Raw genomic sequence first — 22,846 nt, 5'->3', positions numbered from 1 at the left:
TGGCCACCAGAACCGGAGTCTGGCCTGTTCGAACAGCTTGTCAGCTGCGAAGTGGCCACCGGAAGGCCCAGCGTGCAGTGACGCCAGGGCACTGGAAATGAGAGTTCTGGGCAACACAATCTGGAGCTGATCAGAGTCAAACGGTCTCCTTCGGTACAGACGGAAAAGTACCCCATTCACAAGTCGTAGTCGGTGCCACTGCGACAGAAACCGACCTGCTGCCGCAGACAATTCCTTCTTCTTCGGTTTGCGACCTGCAGACAGGTGTCTGCTGATCTCAGACAAGTCTGGATCCTGGTCCTGTTCAGCGCGAATATAGCTTACTGACCAGTCAGAAGCATTGACACGAAACACGGGAGCAGAAAGACCTTCAGTCTGGCAGGCCTTGTCGTCCACATCTGGAGGTCTGCGGTGTCAAACGACGCAATGCCGTCAGAAATCAAATGGGACTGATACTGCATGGGTAGCGCCTGCATAAAGTAGTTGAACAGCAGACAATCAGCCTCACTGTCTGGGAACGCAGCGCAAACAAGTCCCCTCAGTCGGATGACAAATGCATCCAGGTCAGACCTTGGGTCAAACCTCAAGCCCCTCAGCTGCACCTGAGCCTCGATCACGCCATGGGAAGGGAAGGCCTGTCGGAGACCCCCAAAAGCCAAAGTAATCGACTTTTTGGATGCCTCCGGGAGACAGTCATACGCATCACGAGCGATACCGGTAAGGCACAAAGGGAGTAGGCTAGCCTGCTTAGCGTTATCCCAGTTTTGAAAAGCCGCGTACGTCGTAAAGTCAGAAATAAACCTAGAAACTGAACCAGTGTTACCCCCAAATGACGGTAATCCCAGTGTAACCAAAGTCTGATGAGCCATGTTAAATGGTAATAACGTGAACGGAACGATTGCAGGTAAATTAGCAAGGGATTCGAGAGATCAGAGACCAAATACTCAGGCAGGTAATTTCTGTCCCAGAAGCACAGTGAAATCCTAACTCCAGGCGCCTAATCTCGAAAATCGATAGAAAAAAAAACAAATTTTCACAATCATCTAACTAAACAACGAACGTTGCACAGAAGTCAGTTAAAGTCACAAATGTATGAGGACCCCACAACGAATTAAAGTAACGTACGCACAAAGTAAAGTACAATATACAGTAACAATGATACAAGGTAACACAGTTCAACACTCACCCCATGAAGTCCATAACTCTCGCTCCACCCGTGCGCCACGTACGCACGCGTCAGGTCACGGAGACAGTTGGCAGCCCGCCAGCCACGTCAGCTGGTCAGCTGGTCCGCCGCGCAGAGCCGCTCCCCACGCGGTACCGGAAGGCGCTCGCCGCGCCCACCAACCGTCCGCACGGCCGGCCGTCCGCCCGTCCGACCGTCCGCCAATCACAGCTCACCGAGTCACCGACCGGCCCTCGGGGCCCAGACGCCCGGTCGCCCGCCCGGCCGAGGCAGCCGGGTCCAGTCCGTAGCCTCGCCGCGGGTCCCAGCGGGGAGGCCGCCCGCGCGCCCGGCGCAGTCAGCTGTGCCGCACCGGAGCCTCGACACAGGCCCGAATAGCGAGCCGCTCAGCGGGGCCCGCAATCAGCGCCCGCGCACGCCACAGCCGGATGCAGGCAGCCGAACAGGAAGCGAGCACCCGAGTGGAGGGCAGCAAGACGCAGCTCAGACTCGGCCACGTGGGTGCGAAGGAGAACGCACACCGCTGCCACCAGATGTAGGGCCGGGGTGCCGAGCTCCGCGTCACGACTGCTGCCTCCCATCGACAACACGGTGCTTATGCTTTCGTAAGTTTATATTGTGGTGCGGAGTTCAAATATCAAATCTCAGACATAAGCTCCGCTATCAACTTGCTATTAGCTCCACAGACTAGCCCTACAGACTAGCCCGCGTCCTGCAACAGATTAAAATTAACTTAACAACGCACAAATGCAGACAACGGGGACAACCCAAAGACAAATGCAGACAACCCAAAGACATAGGGTTCAGAAAATTCTAAACCATGCCGCGCAGATCGTGTCGGGATGTTCACGTCGGACGCACGTTACGCCACTTCTAGCCCAACTGGACAGGCAGAGCGTGGACTCCCTCATACGCGAGAGAGATATCATTACCGTCCACAAGCTGACACACTCGCATCTGGCTCCTGTCAGACTGAAACAGCTGATAACACGGCGCAGTGAGGTGTCAAGCCGCTGTACCCGGGCTACGGAGGCGGGTCACCTGGAGCTGCCCCAGGTGCGCTCTGAGCGGGCCCGGCGGCACTTTTGTTTCCGGGCCGCTATGAGCTGGAACGATGCCCCTGATGCTGTCAGGGAGCCAGTAACTGTCGCCACGTGTCGTGCGAGACTGCGATCAAAGTGAGCTTCTGCACTGTGATGACTGCATTTTAACTCTGTATCAACTTTGTGTATTAATCTGTAGAACGCGTCGCGAGGTACAGTGTTTTATAGTTAGGCTGTGATTCTTGTGCGGTGACAATAATATGTAGGTATGTAGAAACCATGTGATCATAATTTGTATGTAGGTACCAATACCATACATGATGCTTCAATGTATATTGACGCAAGCTTTAAAACCCACCATGTGGAGGCTTAAGATCGTAAATAAATAAATAAATAAATAAATAAATAAACGATAAAAATAACCACTAAGCAAAGCAAAGTTAACAACAAATGAGGGTTTACAACAATTCATAGTAACAAAATAGCAAATCTTACCGTTCACGCAGACGCACACGTCACGAACTACACAGGACCAGTGCACGAATGGCGGGGTCGCCGCCGCGCGGCCCGGACGGCCGACCCGCCGGCCAATCGTGGCGCGCAGCGATTGGTGGCTCTCGACCCGCGGGAGTCACATGACCGGAGCAGACAGATTTTTCCGCAACCGGCGCAGAGCCGCCGGATTGCTGCGCGGCACACCGCCTATAATATCTCGGAGAGTTATTATGCTATTAGAATTATTAATATGTCATTCAAAAGAGAATTGTTTAAAGTTTGTATGATAAGTCGGTTTCTATTGTATACGGCACGCCGCACGAATTATGACCATCCACGTCAACGTGCAAACATCTCGTGCCCAAAAAAGATTATTTTTACAAAGTTAGCAGACTCATGACGATGGGGGCTTTAATGAAATGTTTTCTTGAAAAGACTTCTTACGAGAATGGGAGATTTATATTGTGCACACCAATGGCAGCATTGAGCCTTTTACTCCTCTGTGAAAGTGTGAACTGATTCATAACGCTGAATGACGTCGGATAAAGAGATCAAGTTTGCCAACTTGAAAAATAATCTTTTTGGGCACGAGATGTTTGCACGTGCCATGGTCATAGTCCGTGCCAGACAATAAGAACCGACGTACCAGGGTATATTGGTACCATAAAACAACTTTTAACAATTCTGTTTGAATGACATGAATCATTTTCCTGGCATAATTACTTTTCGAGATATAACGATTCTGTATCGTCTCATTTTCTTTTAACACCATGTATATCACAGATCTGACATGTGGATAGTCATCTGAGAGGATGATGACATGTGACGCCACCAAAGAGGTCAGCCTCGACCAATCAGAAGACACATGGCTGAATCGTATGGAACCAGGCGCGGATACAAGGGGGGGGCCATGGGGGCCATGGCCCCCCTCCCCTTGGCCGATTTTTTTTCAAAAATAAAATAAAAAGTTAAAAAGTTAAAAAGCTGAAAAGGGGGCCTCCTGAAAATAAAGTGGCCGAAATCCGATGAGTTTTTTTAACCTACCCACTTAGTTATTTCTTAGAAGACTAGCTGAGAAGACTTCTTTGTTAGAAGATTGGTAAAGCTTTTCATAACTTGGGGGTCTCTTATACTCACAGAGATGACCACTTTTACAGGGCCTCCTAACCTGCACAGAGGGCCTCCAAGCCTGCACAGATGTTGAGATGTTGCCTGAACAGCTAGATAAGCTCAATAGACGCAGTTTTTTTTTGGGGGGGGGGGGCCAACAAGTGGGAAGATGGGGCCTCCAACAGGTGGGATTATGGGGGGGCCTCCTGGTTTCTAATGGCCCTCCCTTGGAGATTTTCTGGATCCGCCCCTGTATGGAACGGCATGCTGAATTGTGAATATTGAAGTCTTTATGAATGTATGTCATACATATTGCATATGCAGCTCAGACCATTTTGTTTACCATACTTTTTATATCTACGGTTTGATTTTTTGAGTCTCTAGGTTGATATCTCGATTTTCTGCCATTGTTCTCTGTGAGTGAACAACTTTTTCGACTGAAAATGGCCGAACATGACCTCAGTTTGACCTATAACCCAGTACCTGAGATGACCTAGAACCTATTTTTTAGGGGTTCTGTGAAATTGATGTCCGGAGGGTACTGAACATTTTAAGTCACCATTCGCAGTCGTTTTTGAGCTATTAGCAAAAAACCACAGGGGCCCTTTGGACATCCCAACGGGTCGTAGGCTAACCGCACCCCGCTGGAGGGGTGGGGGGGGGCAGAATCTGCCCCCTCCCGTTTTTCGTCAATAACGTTCAAACGCGTCAAGTCAGCGACGTGAAACTTTCAATGCCTTATTATACATCAATTTGACATGTTTCCTGAAAATATGACCGAAATTTGACGGAAAATAGTTGCGAAAATGACGTATTAGTGACGTCATGCCACGACATTTTCGATTCATAACAGCAAAACTTCAAACTCCTCTAACACCATCAGTTCTAAAGGAATTAGGAAACACAAAAACGCATGTGCGTGGTTTTACTTTGTCTTTAAAATGGCTATCTCGGTTTTTGAAAGTTTTAGATTTTGACCCAAACTTTTCCAGGAATTGATTTATTGGAAAATCAATAAAAAAACCAAAATTTTGAGTTAATGGCAAAAACCGGAAGAAGTTGTGAGTACCTGTACACCTACATTCAAACTTTAAGAAAAATCAGTTTAAAGATGCAGGAGTTAATCAAGCTTTTATGACGTCACGACAAACAACATTTCCAAAAAAAAAATGAATTTTTTGAACATGTTTGACCTCGTGCAAGAAAAATAGCACCATTCTATTTGTCGTGTAAAACTGCATCATGTAGACCCCTTTTTGGGTCTAAACAATCAGCTTTAAAATTTGACCTTAGCTGACCTGACCTTGACCTGACCTCCACCTGAAACTATCTAAATGTGTTCCATATCACTAATTGAATGAGCCTATTGAGTTTCATAAGTAAAATGACCCCCATAAAACATGTGTCGAGGATGTCCTATACTTTATTTAACTTTTGGTGACCTGATCTGACCTTGACCTCGGCCTTTGCATGACATTTTATGCAACGAATCTTGTCTTGGTAGCCTATGTAGTTATGTACATGTTTTGGATCATCAATATTAGTCCATTCCTGGCCAGCTAGACCCCAAAGCCGATAATGTTGAAACTTGCATTTTAATCTCTTGACCTGACCCTGATCTAACCCCTGACCTACTGAGGCAAAAATATTTTGCCCCAAAGCTTCGTATTAATGAGAGCTTTCGATTGCCGCTTTTTCCGTCTTTCTACGACCATCGGTTTGGAAGTTACACGCCCCACGGCTGAATAGTCCAGCGGGGCGCGGGTTGACAATGCATAGTTAAAGACACAGATTCCCCATAAAGTAGACTTTTCCTGATAAGGGGACCTTTCATGTGGCTCAGCCTGAGTCCTTCAAGCTGCAACCCTGATCGAAATTAATTTTGGACCTCGCGGCCAGCCACAGTATGAGGGCTGTGGTGACCATTCCAGTGTTGTTTCCACGGACCTCTGTCGTATGCGGCCGACATCAGACACGCGCCATTACAAATCAGACAATGCGCTCGGTCCACAATGGTCGTCCCGTTCTGTGGAGCGGCATCCACGCCTGATGTCACCCAGACACCACGCCCCCGAATGGTAGGACATCTATCTGCAGCACCGCGGCCCCCATCCCTCCTCACCGCGACCATTGCTCTATCTGGAAGCACGGCCCCACCATCGCCCTTCCCGGGCTGACTCGCGCCACTGCAGAAAGAGCTAAATGGGGTATGAACATCGTCCTTTGTCCTTACACTATTCTTCGTGCCATTCAGGGGTCCGGTTGATAGACGCGGCTCGCGCCGTGCCGCCTCCTTCTCACACCGTCCCCGGACTGGGGGGCAGCTCGTCGGCACCAGGCCCGATATATACGGCACGCGGCGCGGCCGCCGAACGGCTCTCCTATCAGTCGCCTTTCGCCGGGGCCAGTCAATGAACAATAGACACACTATTAAAGCCACAATGGTTGAAAGAAATTTAAATGGCAAGAAAAGAAATAAAAGGACGCTTGAACAATGACTGAATAGAGGCCTCACAATGGAGCCGAGATGTGGAGAAAATCCGCTTCCAAAGGCTCGGCGCTGATAAAGTTGTGAAAAGTTTTTGAGCCTGAGGTCTACCAGAAAGCTAGCCTTTCTAAACATCGCCAAGCTGGAAGCCCAGCCATAGCCCCAAGGCGTCAGAGTAACACTTGCTTCAAAAGGAAACTTTAAGCCGTAGTGACATCCGTTATGAAAGGATGCGCTATTGTAGAACTAACTTTTCTCGTGGTGGCTATATCTGTGTCCGCAAGATCCTTGTGATTCTAGTGGATGCCACAGGATAGATCACAAAACACTGTATGTACTTACCTATGCCTGGTGTCCATGGAGAGACTCACTTGAAAAATGCAATAATTTGTTTTTAGTGAAAGCTGATATGTTGAGTAAAAGTCAGAAGTTCGAATAGGATTAGCATCTTATGTTGGAAGTTAACCTCTTGTTTGACACGATATACGATCACATGTCCATAAATAACATAATTCCCCACCTATGTATTGAGCAGATAAGTGAGCACACCTGGGCGGATGTGTTTAGTCAATAAGATCATTGCTTTCACACATTGAAATATAAAACTATACATTTAAAAATGAAGGAGCAAACACGCACCAAGCAAGAAAAAGGAATTTGTTTTTGTCATATCCATGCACGGGTTAAGTCGCTTTATATATGCAGCCTCACGTTCAGGTCAACAGCAGTATTATGTTATTGTTGTTGCTCGAACATGCTTGGCTTTGGCTTGGCTCGGTATGTGTTGGTCGTGTCGGCGCATTAGTTGTGGTTGCATCATTGCCCCTGTCAGCTCACTACATATATGACCCTGAAATATTCTAGTTAGACCCAAAGAGGCTATTCCAGGATGACGGACACTGGTATTTTCAGCATGGTATGGTCGTTGCTTATTCCAGGATGACAAACAAACAGGAAGTGCAAAGGTCTGCGCAAACGACATATTTCACATGTTGTAACAACGATAAAACCGTAAAACGAGACAAACACTGTGCCCTTGCCTGACCCGGTCAAATGACTTTGGGACTTTTTAATAGAAATTTAGTACGTGTGGTGGTGGGTTGGGCGCCCGCTAAGCAGAGCCAGTGACGTTGCAATGCAGTCCCAACACACGACGACATCGACAGTGCCCAATAAGATTTTGAGCCGTATATCACAGGCAGATGCCGACACAGTTCTTCCAGGCCCAGCATGGCCTTATTTCGCCATAGTTGGCGGCTGGCCCAAATAAGAGCGCGAGTGGAGCAGGACGCACTATTGACTATACTGATCTTGAGCTGCTGTCACTGTCACCATTCAGCCAAACCATCCACTAAACGGCATAGAGGACTGATAAGCAATTCTATCCTGCGGGTATGTAAGTACCACCAGCCATTACCTTGACGGATTATTTCATCCATGCCTTGACCATAGAGTGTTAACATGCGATGGACCAAAATGAGAATAAGAAACATTGAATAAAACGGCCGTTTTTTTGTAGCTGAACTTCAACCAGTGCTGCCAAATCCTATAAACGGCATTTTTAAGATTGGGCCCTGGCGATGCAAAGTTAATTGGAACTCAATTAGTTTCTACGAGGTTCATATGGTCAGTCAGCAGCCAACACTGCCCAGTCACCACTGAAGGATGTCCCGGGTAAAGGAGTTGTGACGGAAATGGCAGCAGCCCGCCGGGGCTGCTCTGGGCTGCCCTCCCCCGAAATAACACTCACCGCGGGTGGCTGGTGTAGTTCATCTCCTGCGTCTGCGTAGTTCGTTACCCGCCAACGACACGATGCACTCCACTACGTGCCACCGTTGGCGCTGAGCCACTGCACTGACTTCTCAGCAGAAACACTGAACAAGGCTTTCCATTCCGCTGTACACCTGCGTAACGAGATAGTGGCACCGCCATCAAATCGCCGTCGACAAGCATAATGGCACAGACGATACAGTTCTTGTCCGCGATTCTGCAATACGTCGAACCACTCCGTCGCGTTCGTCCGATCACCAAACGCACCGTGATGCATTGGCATCATAATAAAAGTCACATGGTATCCCGTGATGACATAAGGTGATGTCACTTGCGCTATGACCACACTTTACCGAAAGGCACCAGCTTAGTCTCAGGCATCAATATCACACATTAGTTCACTATCTCTGAACGCACACAGGCCGCCGTCGATTCGGCCTCGCCACAGACAGTCCGACCCCGTCGCCGACCGGGGTGCCGTCGGACACGACTCTGGCGCGCCGCACCCGGACGGGGAGTCGGGACCGACGAACTACCGACGAGATGGGGTGTCGGAGAGGGGCGGGGAGGGGGAGGGGATCGCAGACCTGGTGCCCGGTGGGCGTCGTGGGAGGGGTCAACAAGATCAGGGAACTAAATGTAGAGGAGGGGGGGGGGGGGTGTTGTGTTACCACCACAAGGCATCCCGTAACAGGCACTGAGACTGAGTTTGAATTAATTGTTACATTTTTCATGAGTGGGTGTCATAATGGACCCTAGGTTCATCAATTCAAGGTATTCGCGAACTGTATTATTGGACTAAGTCCCGCGCAAATGACTTGGGTACGCCCTTATTGCCCATGTGCAAGCATTTCAAAGCGCAAGTGGCTTGAGGAGGGTTAACAATTCTCCTTACTACCTCCGAAATTACTGTGCTGATTTTCAAAATTAAAGCAAAATTTAAAGGCGACCGAAATCAATTTTTGTTGACCTTAAGGTCACTGATGACGTAACAGGCTGGGTCTAAGTAAAAAACTATCTATATTTAATCATGTTCAAACCCCGGGCTCTATCGGCCACTAACGAGTAACATCGAGCTCAATTTGGGTCTACCCTCTCATAAAAATATATGTTGAAGGTGGACGGCGGCTACCGAGGTTATACCTAGTCTTATACATATGTTTAAGGTCAGACCTATCTTTCAGGTTAGGCAAAAAATGTAACGTAAATTTTACGGCATGGTAAGATCGTGACATGTGACACATGCTTAATATTTCATTTTTGGCTACTCAAAATTAGAAAATAGTGTCGTTTGCGCCGTCCGAGGTCATTTTCACCTGATTCTGTGGAAGGTCAGATCGCGCTACAGCGAATCAGCATTGCCATATCCCGCAGCAATGCGGGTGATCACGGGACACGCTCGCTCTTAAATTTCAAACCCGGCGCCGGGCCCCTCCTCCGCTGCTGGTCGCACCTGCGCTGAGCGGCACCTGTCGTCGAGCCCGCCGCCGGAGTCAGCCGCCGGGCGGCGCGGCCCCGGCGCGGCCCCACCGACGGCGGCGTCGGTCCCGACGTGTCGAGATCGGCGCGGCGCCCAACGCCGCCGACGGTCGCAGCACCATTGTCCCGTCGCCGGCGCCAGTATTGTTCAAGCGGCGCTTGCGACTCGACGGCAAAAAGACGTATAGAACGCCAACAAAAGGGGGGAGCGCGTCCCCACAAAGCAGTGGCCCACCAACAAAGGCGACGCTGGGACTGATAATGTGGAGGATGCGTCCGCACAAAAGTGCCCATAGGAAATTAAACTTGCTCAATGCGGTAGGTACAACAAAGGCGGCGGGGAGACAGTGCGTCGCGACGCGGCGGAGCTGGCACCACCCCCACAGTAGGAGCGTGTGGCGGCTCTCCCCTATACAACCGGGACAGAGGACACTTCCCGGTGACACAATGCCGGCACGAGCCGACGAACGGGGACTGGCGACTGTCCCCACACAACCGCTGACTGACGGGAGCATTTATTGTGGGCGGGAATGGTCGACAGCACGGGAAAGGACACTGGCTGGACGAAAACGTACCGGCTGTGTTCGTTACATGAACTGCCATCACCTCTTACAAGAAAAAAATCATCGAACATCCAGATAAGGATTTCTTTCGGTTCTTGAAAATGAATATCAAGCACCAAAATTGAAAATGCAGCGAATAATGCCGGCTGCAGCTATGCTGTAGTTTATTTCAAACACGATGAGCTTATCAAGGCATCTTATCACTTGCATTCCTTACTTGACTTATTTCCACTTTCCAGGGCTCAAGGACGGTTCACGTGCGCAGCGAGACTCGGTGGGGACATAGTCGCTGGTACGGGCACGGTCCGAAACTAGCCACACTGGTGGAGGAGCCAGCCAACTAGGAGTTAGTGAGGGCGCTGCGCTCCGGGCTAAATCGTCCAAAACCTGACTTTTAACTAAGCGGATACAAAATAAAATTGAAATACATTCCTGCAGTAAGGTTGCATTCGTGCAGTGTTTGCCTTCCACCCTCGAGGCCTATAGGGTTCAACAGAACATTTCCTTTCCTCAAAATAAATTGTGTGGTTATTTAAACAGTACATATTTTCGTATATTGTATGCTAGTGTAGTCAAATGGACCTCATAGAAGAGTTGATCGCATAATTTATTGGCAATGAGACGATACAGGAACACGGGCTCTTGTGCATAGAACAGCATACATAAGTGATAAACAAGAAGAAAACTTTTCAGCTAAGGAAGAGCAAAAGGGGAATAATATACTGAACTATATGAACAGAGGATAAAAAGGCGAAATGAAATAATTGCTTATCCTTGCTGGGGAATACATCGGCGCATATAGGTATCACTCAGTTTATTGTCCAATCTCCACTATCACTACGCCCTTTCTCCAAGACCAGTAGTCGCTGCCGCGATGGTCGCTCTAGTTTCGCAACAATTTAGGGATCGTTCCCAACTTCGGGGTCTATTCACATACATACCCAGAGAGCCTGCTCCGCTCTCAAAGCAGCCATCTCGCTCCGGAGGAGAAGGTCAGCAGAGCACATTTCTGGCGCAGCTGACACATTTGTAAACATAAACAAATGGCGCATGACATTCGCCGCAGTTTGTTATCACGCCACAGTCAGCGAACCAACAGGTCTCGGACACAAAGCAGACCCGATTGGTCAGCGGCCTGCGCCATTTCAAAGGTCACACGATCCAGGCGTGGGAATTTTCCGTCCACGGATTTCTGACGATGATGCAATATGTTTTAGGCGGAGGGAAAATTTATCAAATAGTAATGAGCAATCAGCTCCATAGCATGACAGGTCGCTTTAGATACATACATTTTCAATCAGATCGAAACCAAGCAATGTGCTGCTGACATGACATAGGTAAATATCTGATATCTGTCAGGTCAGGTTGATAAGTGATCACCATCGTGTTGATGTTGGAACCTACATAGGCTAAGGAAGAAAATGTCGTGATTAAGCACAGCACCAACCGCTAACGTGTCTATTGTTTTGTTTCTTACAGTAAAACAGCTCACAGCATCGCGAAAAATACACCCAGAACATTACATACTGCAGCGTAATTGATAAAACATCAGTCACTTGCACAAGAAGCTTTGCTTATTACAGTGGCAGTGTACAATGGTGCACAGGACAAATGCCAATTGTACATAGCTCCTAACTGTATTTCATTTTTTACTAGCAAGAGTCTGTTCTGTCCAGTCTCAGTTGTAGTGACCCTTGGTCATAAACGCAGCCAGCAGGAAGGAGGTAAACGCTTAACGAAACTCCAAAGTAAAGTATCTGACAGCTGGAAATAGCTATGGATGACCCTTTGAGGTCAGCACTCCACAGGTCAAGAGGCTCATCGTGCTGATGCGGGCGAAGCAAGGGACGCACTTGAAACAGCGCGGCAGTGAAAACTAACTATTTAATGACTGGTTAAGTAGCAGCAAGGCATCGACTCGTAGCCACTTGTAGTCGGGCCAAATAAGGCTCACTGGTGCAGGGCCATTGCTTTGCTAGCAGGGATTACTCGCTAATCTATGTAGTGGGTCTTAGCTCGCCCAAGGGACGACAGGTCATTATGTGACCATCTGATAGGGCAGAAGCTCAGCAACGACGAAATACACTCTCTGTTGCTGGGGCTTTGAGGAAAATTGGTCAGTGACGATTCGTAATGCATCCCACATGCGACCATCCGCGTGATCGAAATTCCTTAATAATTTCATGATAAAAGACAAAGCAGCACGTGTCGTTTCTACTATCATTTGGAGATAAGTATTATCTTTATACTCCTGACAGAGTTTTTATATTCATTCGTGTTTTCACTGAGCTCAATCAAAGCATCTGCAAAAGAATAATCCAACCGACATCCCCAGTCCTAACAAACGCCCACAATAAGACCCTACAAAGGCAGTCACGGAATAATGACGTCATATTGCGCAAAGGTCAAGGCCAGCGCCGCCTGGCATAGCTACCGTTCCGCCGCGCACGACAGGTGGGCAGCCTGCGCCGGCGGGGAGGGAGGGACCACCACCGGTTCGTCGGCCACCCCTGCGTCGACGTCGTCGTTGTGTTGTTGGTCGTTGCTACGAGCGCCAGTGTCGTGTCTGTGTGTCTGTGTCGAGGGGCGACGCTCGGCGGACCGGTGCAGCGACGATCGATCCTCGCGCGAGAGCCGGCCCCGGTGAGGCGGCACCCCGCTAGAAGTGGAGAGCGACTCGACTCAGCTGCTGGAGCACCGCAGAGGCGAGGGCACATGCCTCCTCCCCGTCCTGAGCGACCATGGCCACCGCCCACTCACGGTACGTAATCTGCAGGGGAGAGAGAGAGAGAGAGAGAGAGAGAGAGAGAGAGAGAGAGAGAGAGAGAGAGAGAGAGAGAGAGAGAGAGAGAGAGAGGGTGGGAGTGCAGGGAGGGGGTCGGTGGGGTTGGTAGGGTTACAGGGGCATTGCTATGGCAGTACATACGAGTACATTGAATTACGTACTGCATGCATTTCTGCTAGATTGAATGAGCTTCAGTGTTCAGCATTGGTATTACCAATAGGCGTGCATTGGATAGGTAATGGTTGGTTGAAGCGACCGTAACATGCTCAGAAATACAGAAGTGAACCATGTTTTGCCCGTATAGGTACCTCTATGCGTCAACGTTGCAAACATCAGGAAAGATAGCGCGAATGCATGCAGTCAACAACGTCATTTAATATAACGGCATGGTGGGGAACAACCTTGATTTGAGTTGTACCCGTTTTAATGATGGAGATGACAAATGGTACGGAGACGGTGAAGGAGGCAAATAGACTAATGGGGAGAAGAAAAGGAGAGCGATGGAGAGGAGTGGAAAGGGTGACAGCTAGAACGGAGAGGGAGAGTTCAAAGGAGAGGGAAAGGAGAAGGAGAGAATGAGAGAGAGGGAGGGAGAGGAAAAAGGAAAGAGAAAGAGAGAGATAGATAGAGAGAGAGAGAGAGAGAGAGAGAGAGAGAGAGAGAGAGAGAGAGAGGATGAGGAGGAAGAGGGAGGGGAATGGAGACGCAAGCGGGGAAAGAGATAGATCAATGGAGATGGCAAAAGGAACAAATACAAAGAGTTAGAGAGTGACCAAGACGTGTATGTCAAATTACCAAATTGCCCTTATCTTGACTTACCAATCCAGTCATAGTGAGCCATGAAATATACCAGTTATACTAGGTACAACTGAACATTCGTCATCTTAGGCGCCATCTGCAGCATATCACTGAAGAGAGTTCACAACACGCGTCAAAAGTTCTCGTGCACCGAATGTACCAAATGCTATAGTATAATCAAGCACCGGGTTGTATACCTATTTAGCTGAGGCACACAATAGTGGTTAGCTGAAACACAACACATATCTGGTGTAAGCCGGATCGCGCAGAGATTCGTCATTTGTCGCAGGAGGGCGGTGCCAAGATTACTTTACTGCGATGCCTCCTGCGGTATCAGCATGCTCGAATGTTTAGAGAAAAGATCTACGCCGCTGGAGCGTTTGGCCGTCAGGCCACTACGTCGTGATATCGTCACATTTGCGTGATACTGTGCAGCACTTACTAATCCCAATCTTCAAGCTACAATTTCCATAATTTAATCTCTGCACTTGCCAATTTCTCTCAGCCTTAAAATAAGCACCTCTTACATCTACGAGCAACAGCCGCTACGCTGCTGCACGGAAAAAAATATTTACTCCGCGAGAGATTTACATACACCTTTTTTTGAAAACTCCTTTTGATGGTGTTCATATACCATTCATTTTGGAGTATTTCATGGCGAGGAAGAGTAATAAAAGTACCTCACTTTATCTGTCGGAGTAAAGGAAAGAGATTGGGATTTCATTTACTCCCCATGCATAACCGCTCGGAGTATACAAACCCGGTCGGAGTTTTGTTACTCTGCTGTGACAGTTCGAATAAGCATGGAAGTACGCAATGCAGAGTAATTCACCGCAAAGGGAGTTAACGAAGAACCGAGAGAACAGTCAAAAGAAAAGAAGAGTAACTGAACTCCGAAAAAAGACCTGAAACTCCTCTTGAAAGAGTTTTGCCGCCATCGCGGCGCTGATGCACGTGCGTTATTCGACGCCATTTTCAAGGCAGCAGTCGGTTGGCAGTTGCGCCATACAGTGAACATGCCGGTGGTGGTGTCAGTGGACTGTCAGTGGGTTGTGAGAGTTTTCGGCGGAGAGTGGTGCAGGAAAAGGTGGGAGTGGTGACGATACGCTCGGAGACGACGCTCTCGCAGCAGCAACTATCATCTCACTGCATATAACTGACAGGATCTTCGAGCTCACAATTCAGGCAAGTCCCTTCTCGCTGCGACTTTGGAGATGCGTTCAACAGTTATATTTGCTTCGTGACATATTAATGTTTTTTTTTTCTTTGCCCAAAATATTGACGTCCAGTACTTATGCCGGCTCTTCCCGGAATCATTCTTTTTTGGTAGCTATACACTTTTGGCAAAATTAGAGAATGCAATGAACGTCATCACCGCCTGTTCCCCTTTGTCGTAGACTTGTCATGGCAGAACATACAAGGGTTGAAAACGAAAATTAATAAAAGATTTACAGTTTTTGGAAACCCGGGGTAATGGGTTACATGTTCCTGTTTTTTGCTCTATTTTGCTCCTTTCTTTGAAAAATAATCTGAGTACCTGAATGTCATTGGTTATCTGTGCTGCATGATCCATGCCCCATATTCAGTGTAGCCTTTTCATAAGGTAATTTATACTTTAACCCTCGCCGGCACAGGCCATTTTGCGTCCTTCGACGGCACAATGGGGGGGGGGGGGGGTACGACCTCCCTGGCGTTTGGCCCCTGATGGAGCTAGAGCTTCGCGGAAAAAACGAGCGTGTTGCCCTTGACAAGAGGAAGCCGATGATACCCAATTTTGAGGTCCTAGGTCATCGGTTGACCTTCTAGGTCAGGTCAATGACCCAAAGGTTGGGAAAATCGGGACCTGCAAGAACATCGTAAAGGGTGGCTGCTGTTTTTTTCGGGGCGCTGATCACGAATATCATGTTGGTTTTGATCACAGATGATGTCTTTATGCATGTAGGCCAGGTCAGGTCAGGTCAACCAGTAAGGGTGCTGCCGGGTATTTGTAGTACATAGGTGTCAACCGCCTCTGACAGCCTCGTAACATGTTACGAAGGCACGAAAACTACTTTGTAAATGTTCAAATGGTTTTTAACCGAGGTCACCAAAGGTCAATGACCTGACCTGACCTTCAGGTGACCTTGACACCCATCCTAATCCATGAGACCAACATCATATCACATGTTTGAACGCTTGAAACCACGAAAAGACTGCAAACGCGCTGGTAATGCGAGCCGACGTACGCCGAATCGCGATTCTGGCCAAACATGGTCTTGGAAAATAGGCCACAGGTCAAAGGTCATTTGGGTCAGTGTCATGAAATTATCAGGGTAGATGTAAAATTGATTAACACGAGGGTACTGAAAGTGTCGTCGCGATCAGCCGCTTTTTGCGCGAGTTATTTGCGAAAAACCTGCCCCCCCCCCTTGTGCCGGCGAGGGTTAAACAATGAAACTGGTTTTAACCCTCGCCCGCACATGGGGGGGGGGTGGTTGCCACCCCCCCAGGTAGTCTTTCTGCTCTGCACTCAACATTTTTAGAGCTAGAAGGCTGATTTTTCGAATAGCTGCTCCTCTATCCTTTCTTGATGTCCACTAAAAATTTCAAGTTTCTGTGATTTTTGGTTTCGGAGATATGACCTTGTTTTTCAGGTCATGTCATGACCCAAATGGCCAATTCTCAACATCTTGCGCTTGCCATGGGCCTTGTGAGCTTTTGACACCCTGATTTCGGCCTTTTTTGCCAGTCTTACCTCCCACCTATCATGGAACATGTTGTTCGACGATGTACAGGGGTCAAGGTCAGGGTCAAGGTCAACCTAGGTCATCTAAGATAATTGCGTTTTAGGCAAGCTGAAGTTACTTTTTGTGAAGTTTTTTGACTGCATTTTTGGTAAAAGCTTCTCAGATCATGATTTCATGTAATATGGACCCAAAAACCATCGGTGCACACATCAGTATACACACAGACACACACAGACATACAAACACATATAATTGACCTTGACCTAACTTGACCTGAAATGACCTCAGCAGCAAAATTCTGGTTGGGTAGTGTGACAAAGAGGTTCTAGCTAGCTTGGCACCAGAAAACAGCATCGTCATCGGTATTTGATAAGCAGCGCACTTGATATCCAACGGTGACCCAAAACAGCAATATTTTTTAGTTTGACCTGACCTGGAAGGTCAATGACTGACCTGAGAAGGTAAAACTGGGTATCATTGGATTCGTCTCTTCCCAAAGAATCTTTTTGGTCTTTACCGCTAAGCTCTATCTCCAACAGGAACGAAATGGCGCGGGGGGGGGGGGGTGGCAACCACCCCCTCCCCCATGTGCGTTCTAGGATGGGAAAATGGCATGTGCGGGCGAGGGTTAATGAAAGGCATATGAAAAAATACGTGTAAGTATATATATATTGCTTTATTAGAATAGGCCTATCTCAATTATTTTCCGAAAATTACCCGCCACATCAAAAGACAAATGCACTCAAGCGTGAATTCCGGAATTGAAATGTTTATGGAAATGTTAGTTATATAAAATGTTATACGGAAATGTTAAAAAGCTCAAGTTATCAATTGCAAAGGTTGAGCGCAGAGCAGAGCAAACATCACTCCTCGCCCAATGCAGTGACCTAATAGTTGCATCAAATGATGTTGGGAATGTCCCTAGCTCCTAGACAAAGTTTCTCAGAAACCCATTGATCCCACCTATGCAGACTTAAAATATTGTCTTTTTTAGTCACAACGGAACATTTTCCATTGCAGATAATGCTGGCAAGCATGGTTGGCAAACACGCTCGGAAGCCCGTTGCACGACGAGGAATACGTTGGATAAACGAATAGTGTCCAACGCGTGGTTGTCTATTCATCCAGCACAACCCTCACGGAGACAGTGTGTGCAATGCACACTGTAAATTGGATGCTGAGCCACAGTGTGTATATTGTATAACCTTAACCGTCCCCGGACCTACCGGTTTTCTGCATGCACCCACGTCGAGGGGCGAATCCCCTTCCCATATTTCTTTCCAACTTGAGCTAGAGGCTCGCGGAAAAAACGAGCATGTGTGCCGTCGCGAGATGCAGCGACTAATACCGATTTAAACCCGCTCTGACCGGGGAGAGCGTTTGGACACCCCCCCCCCCCGTGGTTTTCGCAGATAGCTCACAAATGGCTGCGTGGAGCCACCGTCTTCTTTGGCACACCTGCTCATGCATCTTTTCCCACAAATGTTGTTAAAATTTCAGACCCAGGTCGCCAAAGGTCAGGTCACCAGGCCACTTCAAGTGACCTCACCGCAGAAAGAATGCTCGTAGTAGCTACACCGACTGAATGATTATATTGCAATTTTCGGCGATTGATAAAAGTAAAAGAATCTATAAAATATACCTATATCTCAGAACTTTCATATCGATGACCTAATGCCAGGGCAATTTTGCGCAATCTCCATTATAAGTGAATGGGAGAAAACGTCGTTCTAAACACTCTCTAAGTCTATAACATCGATTGAGAGACATGCTAGAGCGGTAAAAAACCTCAGATGTGTTCAGCTTGACGAAAAGAATCGACCGATATGCAGCATGACCTTTTCCGGTCAAGTCATGACCTTGACCTTAAGTAAAATTTTCAATGCTGATGATGTTTTTTATGATGCTGCCAACAGCAATGTCGCGACTCTATTGAGTCAAAGGTGATTACAGAAATACACTATTATTTTCGTAAAACGGTTATTTGTGGAGTTCTTTTTTCTCTCTAGAGGCTAAACTGTTGACCTGAGGTCACATCTGAGGACACATTACGAAAGAGCGTTAAAAATGGCTATCGAACGCGCCTTTTCGCGGTGCAGTGGCTCTTTTTGGTTCCCAAGTTATGCGTCGGTTTTCAAAAACTTTAAACTATTGAAAGAGGCAAAATTTGACCTTTGATGACCTCTGGTGACCTGATCTTTGACATGATCTAAAAATGACAGGATTATTTTCTTCATTATTTTTGACTATCGAAGTGCCGTTTACCGCGTGTCGCTAGATGACCCGAGAGCCGAGTTAGACTGGGGCGCGAAAACGCCGTCCCCCCCCCCCCTCCCAGCACTCCACGGAAAACTCGCACCACCAGCACGGCGCTGGATATGTGTGTTTAGAATCACACCCCTATGACCGTGTTACAGTGTTATGGAGAGTCTCACATCTCAATTGTTTCTGCATAAAAATGTGTTCATTTTTTAACCCTCACCCTGGCAGGTCATTTTTCATAACAAGGGCTGGGTCAAATGAGGTCAACTGAGGTCAAATGACGTTTGTGCCGATAACTTGTCACATAATAAAAATAAAGCTTTCAAAATGGTACCATTCTGTTCCTCTTGAACAGCCGAGTCGAATGATATGCAACATTAATGCCTCCTATGGCACCTAGAAACACCAAATTTGGTAGGTATGTGGGCCCCCTTGAGTTCTCACCCCTGTGCAACGCTAAAACAGGTCAAAAGTTTTTCGCTTCTAACTTTTTGTCTAATTAATATAGAACAAAAACAAAAGCAACAGTGAACTCAGCACGTCAAGGCGCGTCGAACGATGTACTTTTTTTTTGGTTGCTTAGGTGTACTTGAAATACTAAGCACAACCTAAGTACAACTTAAGTCTTAAGAATGGTCAAAATGCTTAATGTTGCATATCATTCGACTCGGCTGTTCAAGAGAAACAGAATGGTACCATTTTGAAAGCTTTATCTTTATTATGTGACAAGTTATCGGCACAAACGTCATTTGACCTCAGTTGACCTCATTTGACCTGACCCTTGGATAAGTACACCAAACAAAGAAGCACCAAGTGGCATAATGCTAAGTACTGTGGTTTCAAAGCACAAAAGTGATAGAACGAAGCGGATATCTTCAATATTTTCCGAATTGAATATTTTCCCATAGGCTTAACATTACGACGTAATGACCTCTAACTGACCTCAGGTCAGCGACATAAGAACCCGAACAATATGTTATACAACTCGGTGAACTTAGTACATCCTGAAAGTTTGAAGGAAATCAGTCCAAAATTGTGAGTTGGACAGGTGCATAAACAAATTGAAATTTGACCATGACCTTGTACCGGTTGTTCTGACCTGGTGACCTGACCCAAGGTCACCCGGATCTGAAATTTTCAGGTCTCATGTAAAAAGGTTGCCCCATAGGCAGTGCCAAATTTGGCGGCGCTGTGCGCCGCCGTTTTTACGCTATCTTTGAAAACCCTTAGGGGGTGGGGTCGCATCGACCCCGCCCCCTGCCAGGGCGAGGGTTAACATCTATGATAGCTGCTTCGTTCACCATTGCTGTACTTGCTGGACGCTGCTATACTGGATGATACTGGATGCTGCTGCAGATTTTCTGTAAACCCAGTGGCAAATCCTTGTGGCTCCTGGCCATCTTGTGCTAAATCTGCTGTTACATGCATGATTTGGTTGACGAGAATACAGAAAAAATATTGTTTATAATCCAGTGTTTTTGTTGGATATGCTCGAGATTTTTTTTTCGTCTGCTGGTTATTTATTACACTATAGCTAAACTGTGTCTCCGAAATGCGCGAAAGAAATAGGAAGACACTGGTTCTTATTTCAGCCTCACAACACACGTCACGTCATAGCATCATAGTAACTTTTTTGCAATGATAACGGTATAAATGATCCATATTTGTTAAAATTCCAGCTGGAAATGCTCTGATTATGTCAGTTGGGGCTTGTGCAATGTGCGTCCTGCCCAAAATTAGGAGTGACTCAACCCGTATATTTGGGGTGACATCACACCCTTTTTGGAAAACTCCAGAATGTTAACTTTATCTACTCTAATATAAGTACTGTATTTGGGATGAGTACCTTTTTGGGAGTTTTGGAACCACTTAGCATGTCTCGTTTTCGGTGTGACATTACTCCACAGACAAATTTAAAGGAGTTTCACTTGCAGAACAGGAGTAGTGAAACTCCCTTTTGCGATCATAACTCCGGAATAAGGAGTAGTTAATAAGGAGTTTTATTACTCCTCTTAGGTTCCACTACTCCCTATTATTTTTCACTCCCTAAAAGGGAGTTTCAATTGCGTTTTACAAGGGAGTTTCAAAACACCAAGGGAGTAATGAATCGCCTTTTGATAGTTTTAGGGAGTTATGGATAGAACTCCAAAATAGGGCGAATATCTACTCTAATATAGGTACTGTATTTGAGACGTCAGAACCCCACCTAGGGGAGTAAATATTTTTTTCCGTGTGGGAAGTCACTGAAGTGTTCGCGCCATTATCATCAGCTAACTTTTTTCTAAAGCCTAAAAATGCATTGAGCGAATAGCGCTCAGAAATGAGCGATCGTAATACCCACACATCTGTTATTACTCAATCTAGTCATGAATAAAGGCTGCTTCATGAAACAGTGGACCTGAATCTGGTTCCGAGTCTAGACTAAGTGAAATAACGAACAAATAGTTGATGCAACATTGTATCAAGTGTCCGGCTTCTGTCTTTTCTCAACGAACAAATACATATATCATGATTTTGTATCATATCGGCCGCACGCACCTGCTAACAATGCCAAACTGGTTCAGTTGGCCGAATAAGATTAGAAACTAGAACGTCGATTTTAGGACTCCGCTGGTTCGATTGTTCGATTAGTTATTTGATTGTCAGACTGATTGATCTTAGCTGTAACTGGCAGTGACCTCGTATCTACGTGACAGGAATTTCAGACATTCAGAACGTTTTTTTGTAGTCTAAGACGTTCGAAAACCCGTGTACTACTCAAACTAAAATACAATGTCAAGGCCAGTCTCAGCCACACACGACACGAAAGCTCCTTTGACAGTTTCGTAGAATGGTATCGCCATTGTCGTGTTGTGCAGAAATAACCTCGTGTCTGTGTGCCAATAACTAAATTAACTGTCGACAAACGTGGCCCCGAGTCCGTGAATAAAGGGCCTGTTTCTATCGCGGTCGCAATACACCATCGCCACCGGGTCCGGCTGGTTGCCAGGGCCTCCGATCAATATCGACAACAGTGTGTGATTTCTGTCACGTCCGCGTGTTGCAGGCCTCGCCTGCGCCCGCTGCGTCGGCGGCGACGGTGACGCGCCGGCGGCCAACCATGGCGCACCTGCCGTCGGTGCGCGCTACCAGCGGCCGGCCGCGGCTGCCGCCGGCGCACATCTCCCGGCCGGTGAGCTTCACCTCGCTGCAGCCGCTCTCCCGCGCCTCCTCTGGCGGTTCTCGCAGTGACGACGACCCGGTGGCAGTCGCCGCGCCGGTCCCGCCCGCCGGCCAACTGCCATCCAAGTACGAGCCGCTGCCGGCCATCCCCAAACGCCTGGTGCGCCAGAGGACCTACGAGGTCATCGAGCTGGTGGTGCTCAAGCCAGGCACTCCGCCGAGCGTCGGACCAGAGACCGCGAGGTCCCGCAGTGTTGACGACGGTCGGCCGCCGGCTGCTGATGCGGAGGAACAGACAAAGGATGCTAAAGGGGGCGCTGAGGGACAGCAGAGGGACGCAGCAGGCTCTGAGGGAGAGCAGAGGGACGTGGAGGGTCCTGAGGGGCAGCATGAGGATGTGTCAAACTCTGAGGGACAGCGCAGGGACAATGTGGCGGGCGCGGACCTTGATACTCCGCGCGAGGACCCAGTGGCCGAGTCCGGGGTCCAGCCGGAGGGGGACAGTGCTCCTCCGTCTGAACCGCAGGCGGAGGACGCGGGTGACAGTGACGGTGACAGTGACGGTGACGATGGGGCCAGTGACAGTGATGAGGCAGCTGACGCTGACGAGGAGGACCTGCAGTCGAGTACCCCGAGAGATGAGGACAATGACAGGTCTGAGCCGGGCCGAGCGAGGCTGGACGTTCGTAACGACTCTGTCGAGGAGGTCGAGGTCGCAGAGGCGCCCGACCTGCCGACCGACTCGCTCGAGACGCTGTCAGGGCAGGAGTCCGGGCCGAATGATCCCTCAGCGTTACCGCCCCCCGCTGGCCGGGAGAACAATTATCTGAAGCTCAATAACTACTGCACGGGCGAGGAGGGAGAGTCAGATCTGGAGGAGGGCGAGGATAAGGGAGACGCTGACACTGACGGAAACAGATGATGGACGTCCATTGTCACACGTACCACCCCTAATGCGAGTCGGGATATGTTTAGTGTT

At 48.0% G+C, this 22,846-nt stretch overlaps 1 protein-coding gene across 1 annotated transcript; it reads left to right on the top strand.

Annotated features, from left to right (window-relative positions):
- The first annotated feature begins 1,614 nt into the window (after positions 1-1,614).
- On the top strand, positions 1,615-22,789 carry LOC122372192 (atherin-like). The gene is made up of 3 exons (XM_043349099.1): positions 1,615-1,721; positions 2,158-2,326; positions 21,752-22,789. The coding sequence occupies exons 1-3, from the start codon at positions 1,615-1,617 to the stop codon at positions 22,787-22,789; spliced, it is 1,314 nt and encodes a 437-aa protein (XP_043205034.1).
- Positions 22,790-22,846: the final 57 nt, after the last annotated feature.

Source organism: Amphibalanus amphitrite, unplaced genomic scaffold, assembly GCF_019059575.1.
Source record: "Amphibalanus amphitrite isolate SeventyFive unplaced genomic scaffold, NRLGWU_Aamphi_draft 001328F_arrow, whole genome shotgun sequence".
NCBI classification, from domain to species: Eukaryota; Metazoa; Arthropoda; class Thecostraca; order Balanomorpha; family Balanidae; genus Amphibalanus; species Amphibalanus amphitrite.
The sequence above is the reverse complement of the archived record's forward strand: the minus strand, read 5'-3'. Positions and strand labels throughout refer to the sequence as shown.

What these genes read in the sequence shown, in the direction of transcription:
- LOC122372192 (XM_043349099.1), top strand. Translation starts at nt 1,615, where the DNA reads ATGCAGGCAGCCGAACAGGAAGCGAGCACCCGAGTGGAGGGCAGCAAG. An exon ending in GCACACCGCTGCCACCAGAT is followed by an intron (nt 1,722 to 2,157) that starts GTAGGGCCGGGG and finishes GGCTCCTGTCAG; the next exon opens with ACTGAAACAGCTGATAACAC. An exon ending in CTGATGCTGTCAGGGAGCCA is followed by an intron (nt 2,327 to 21,751) that starts GTAACTGTCGCC and finishes CGCGTGTTGCAG; the next exon opens with GCCTCGCCTGCGCCCGCTGC.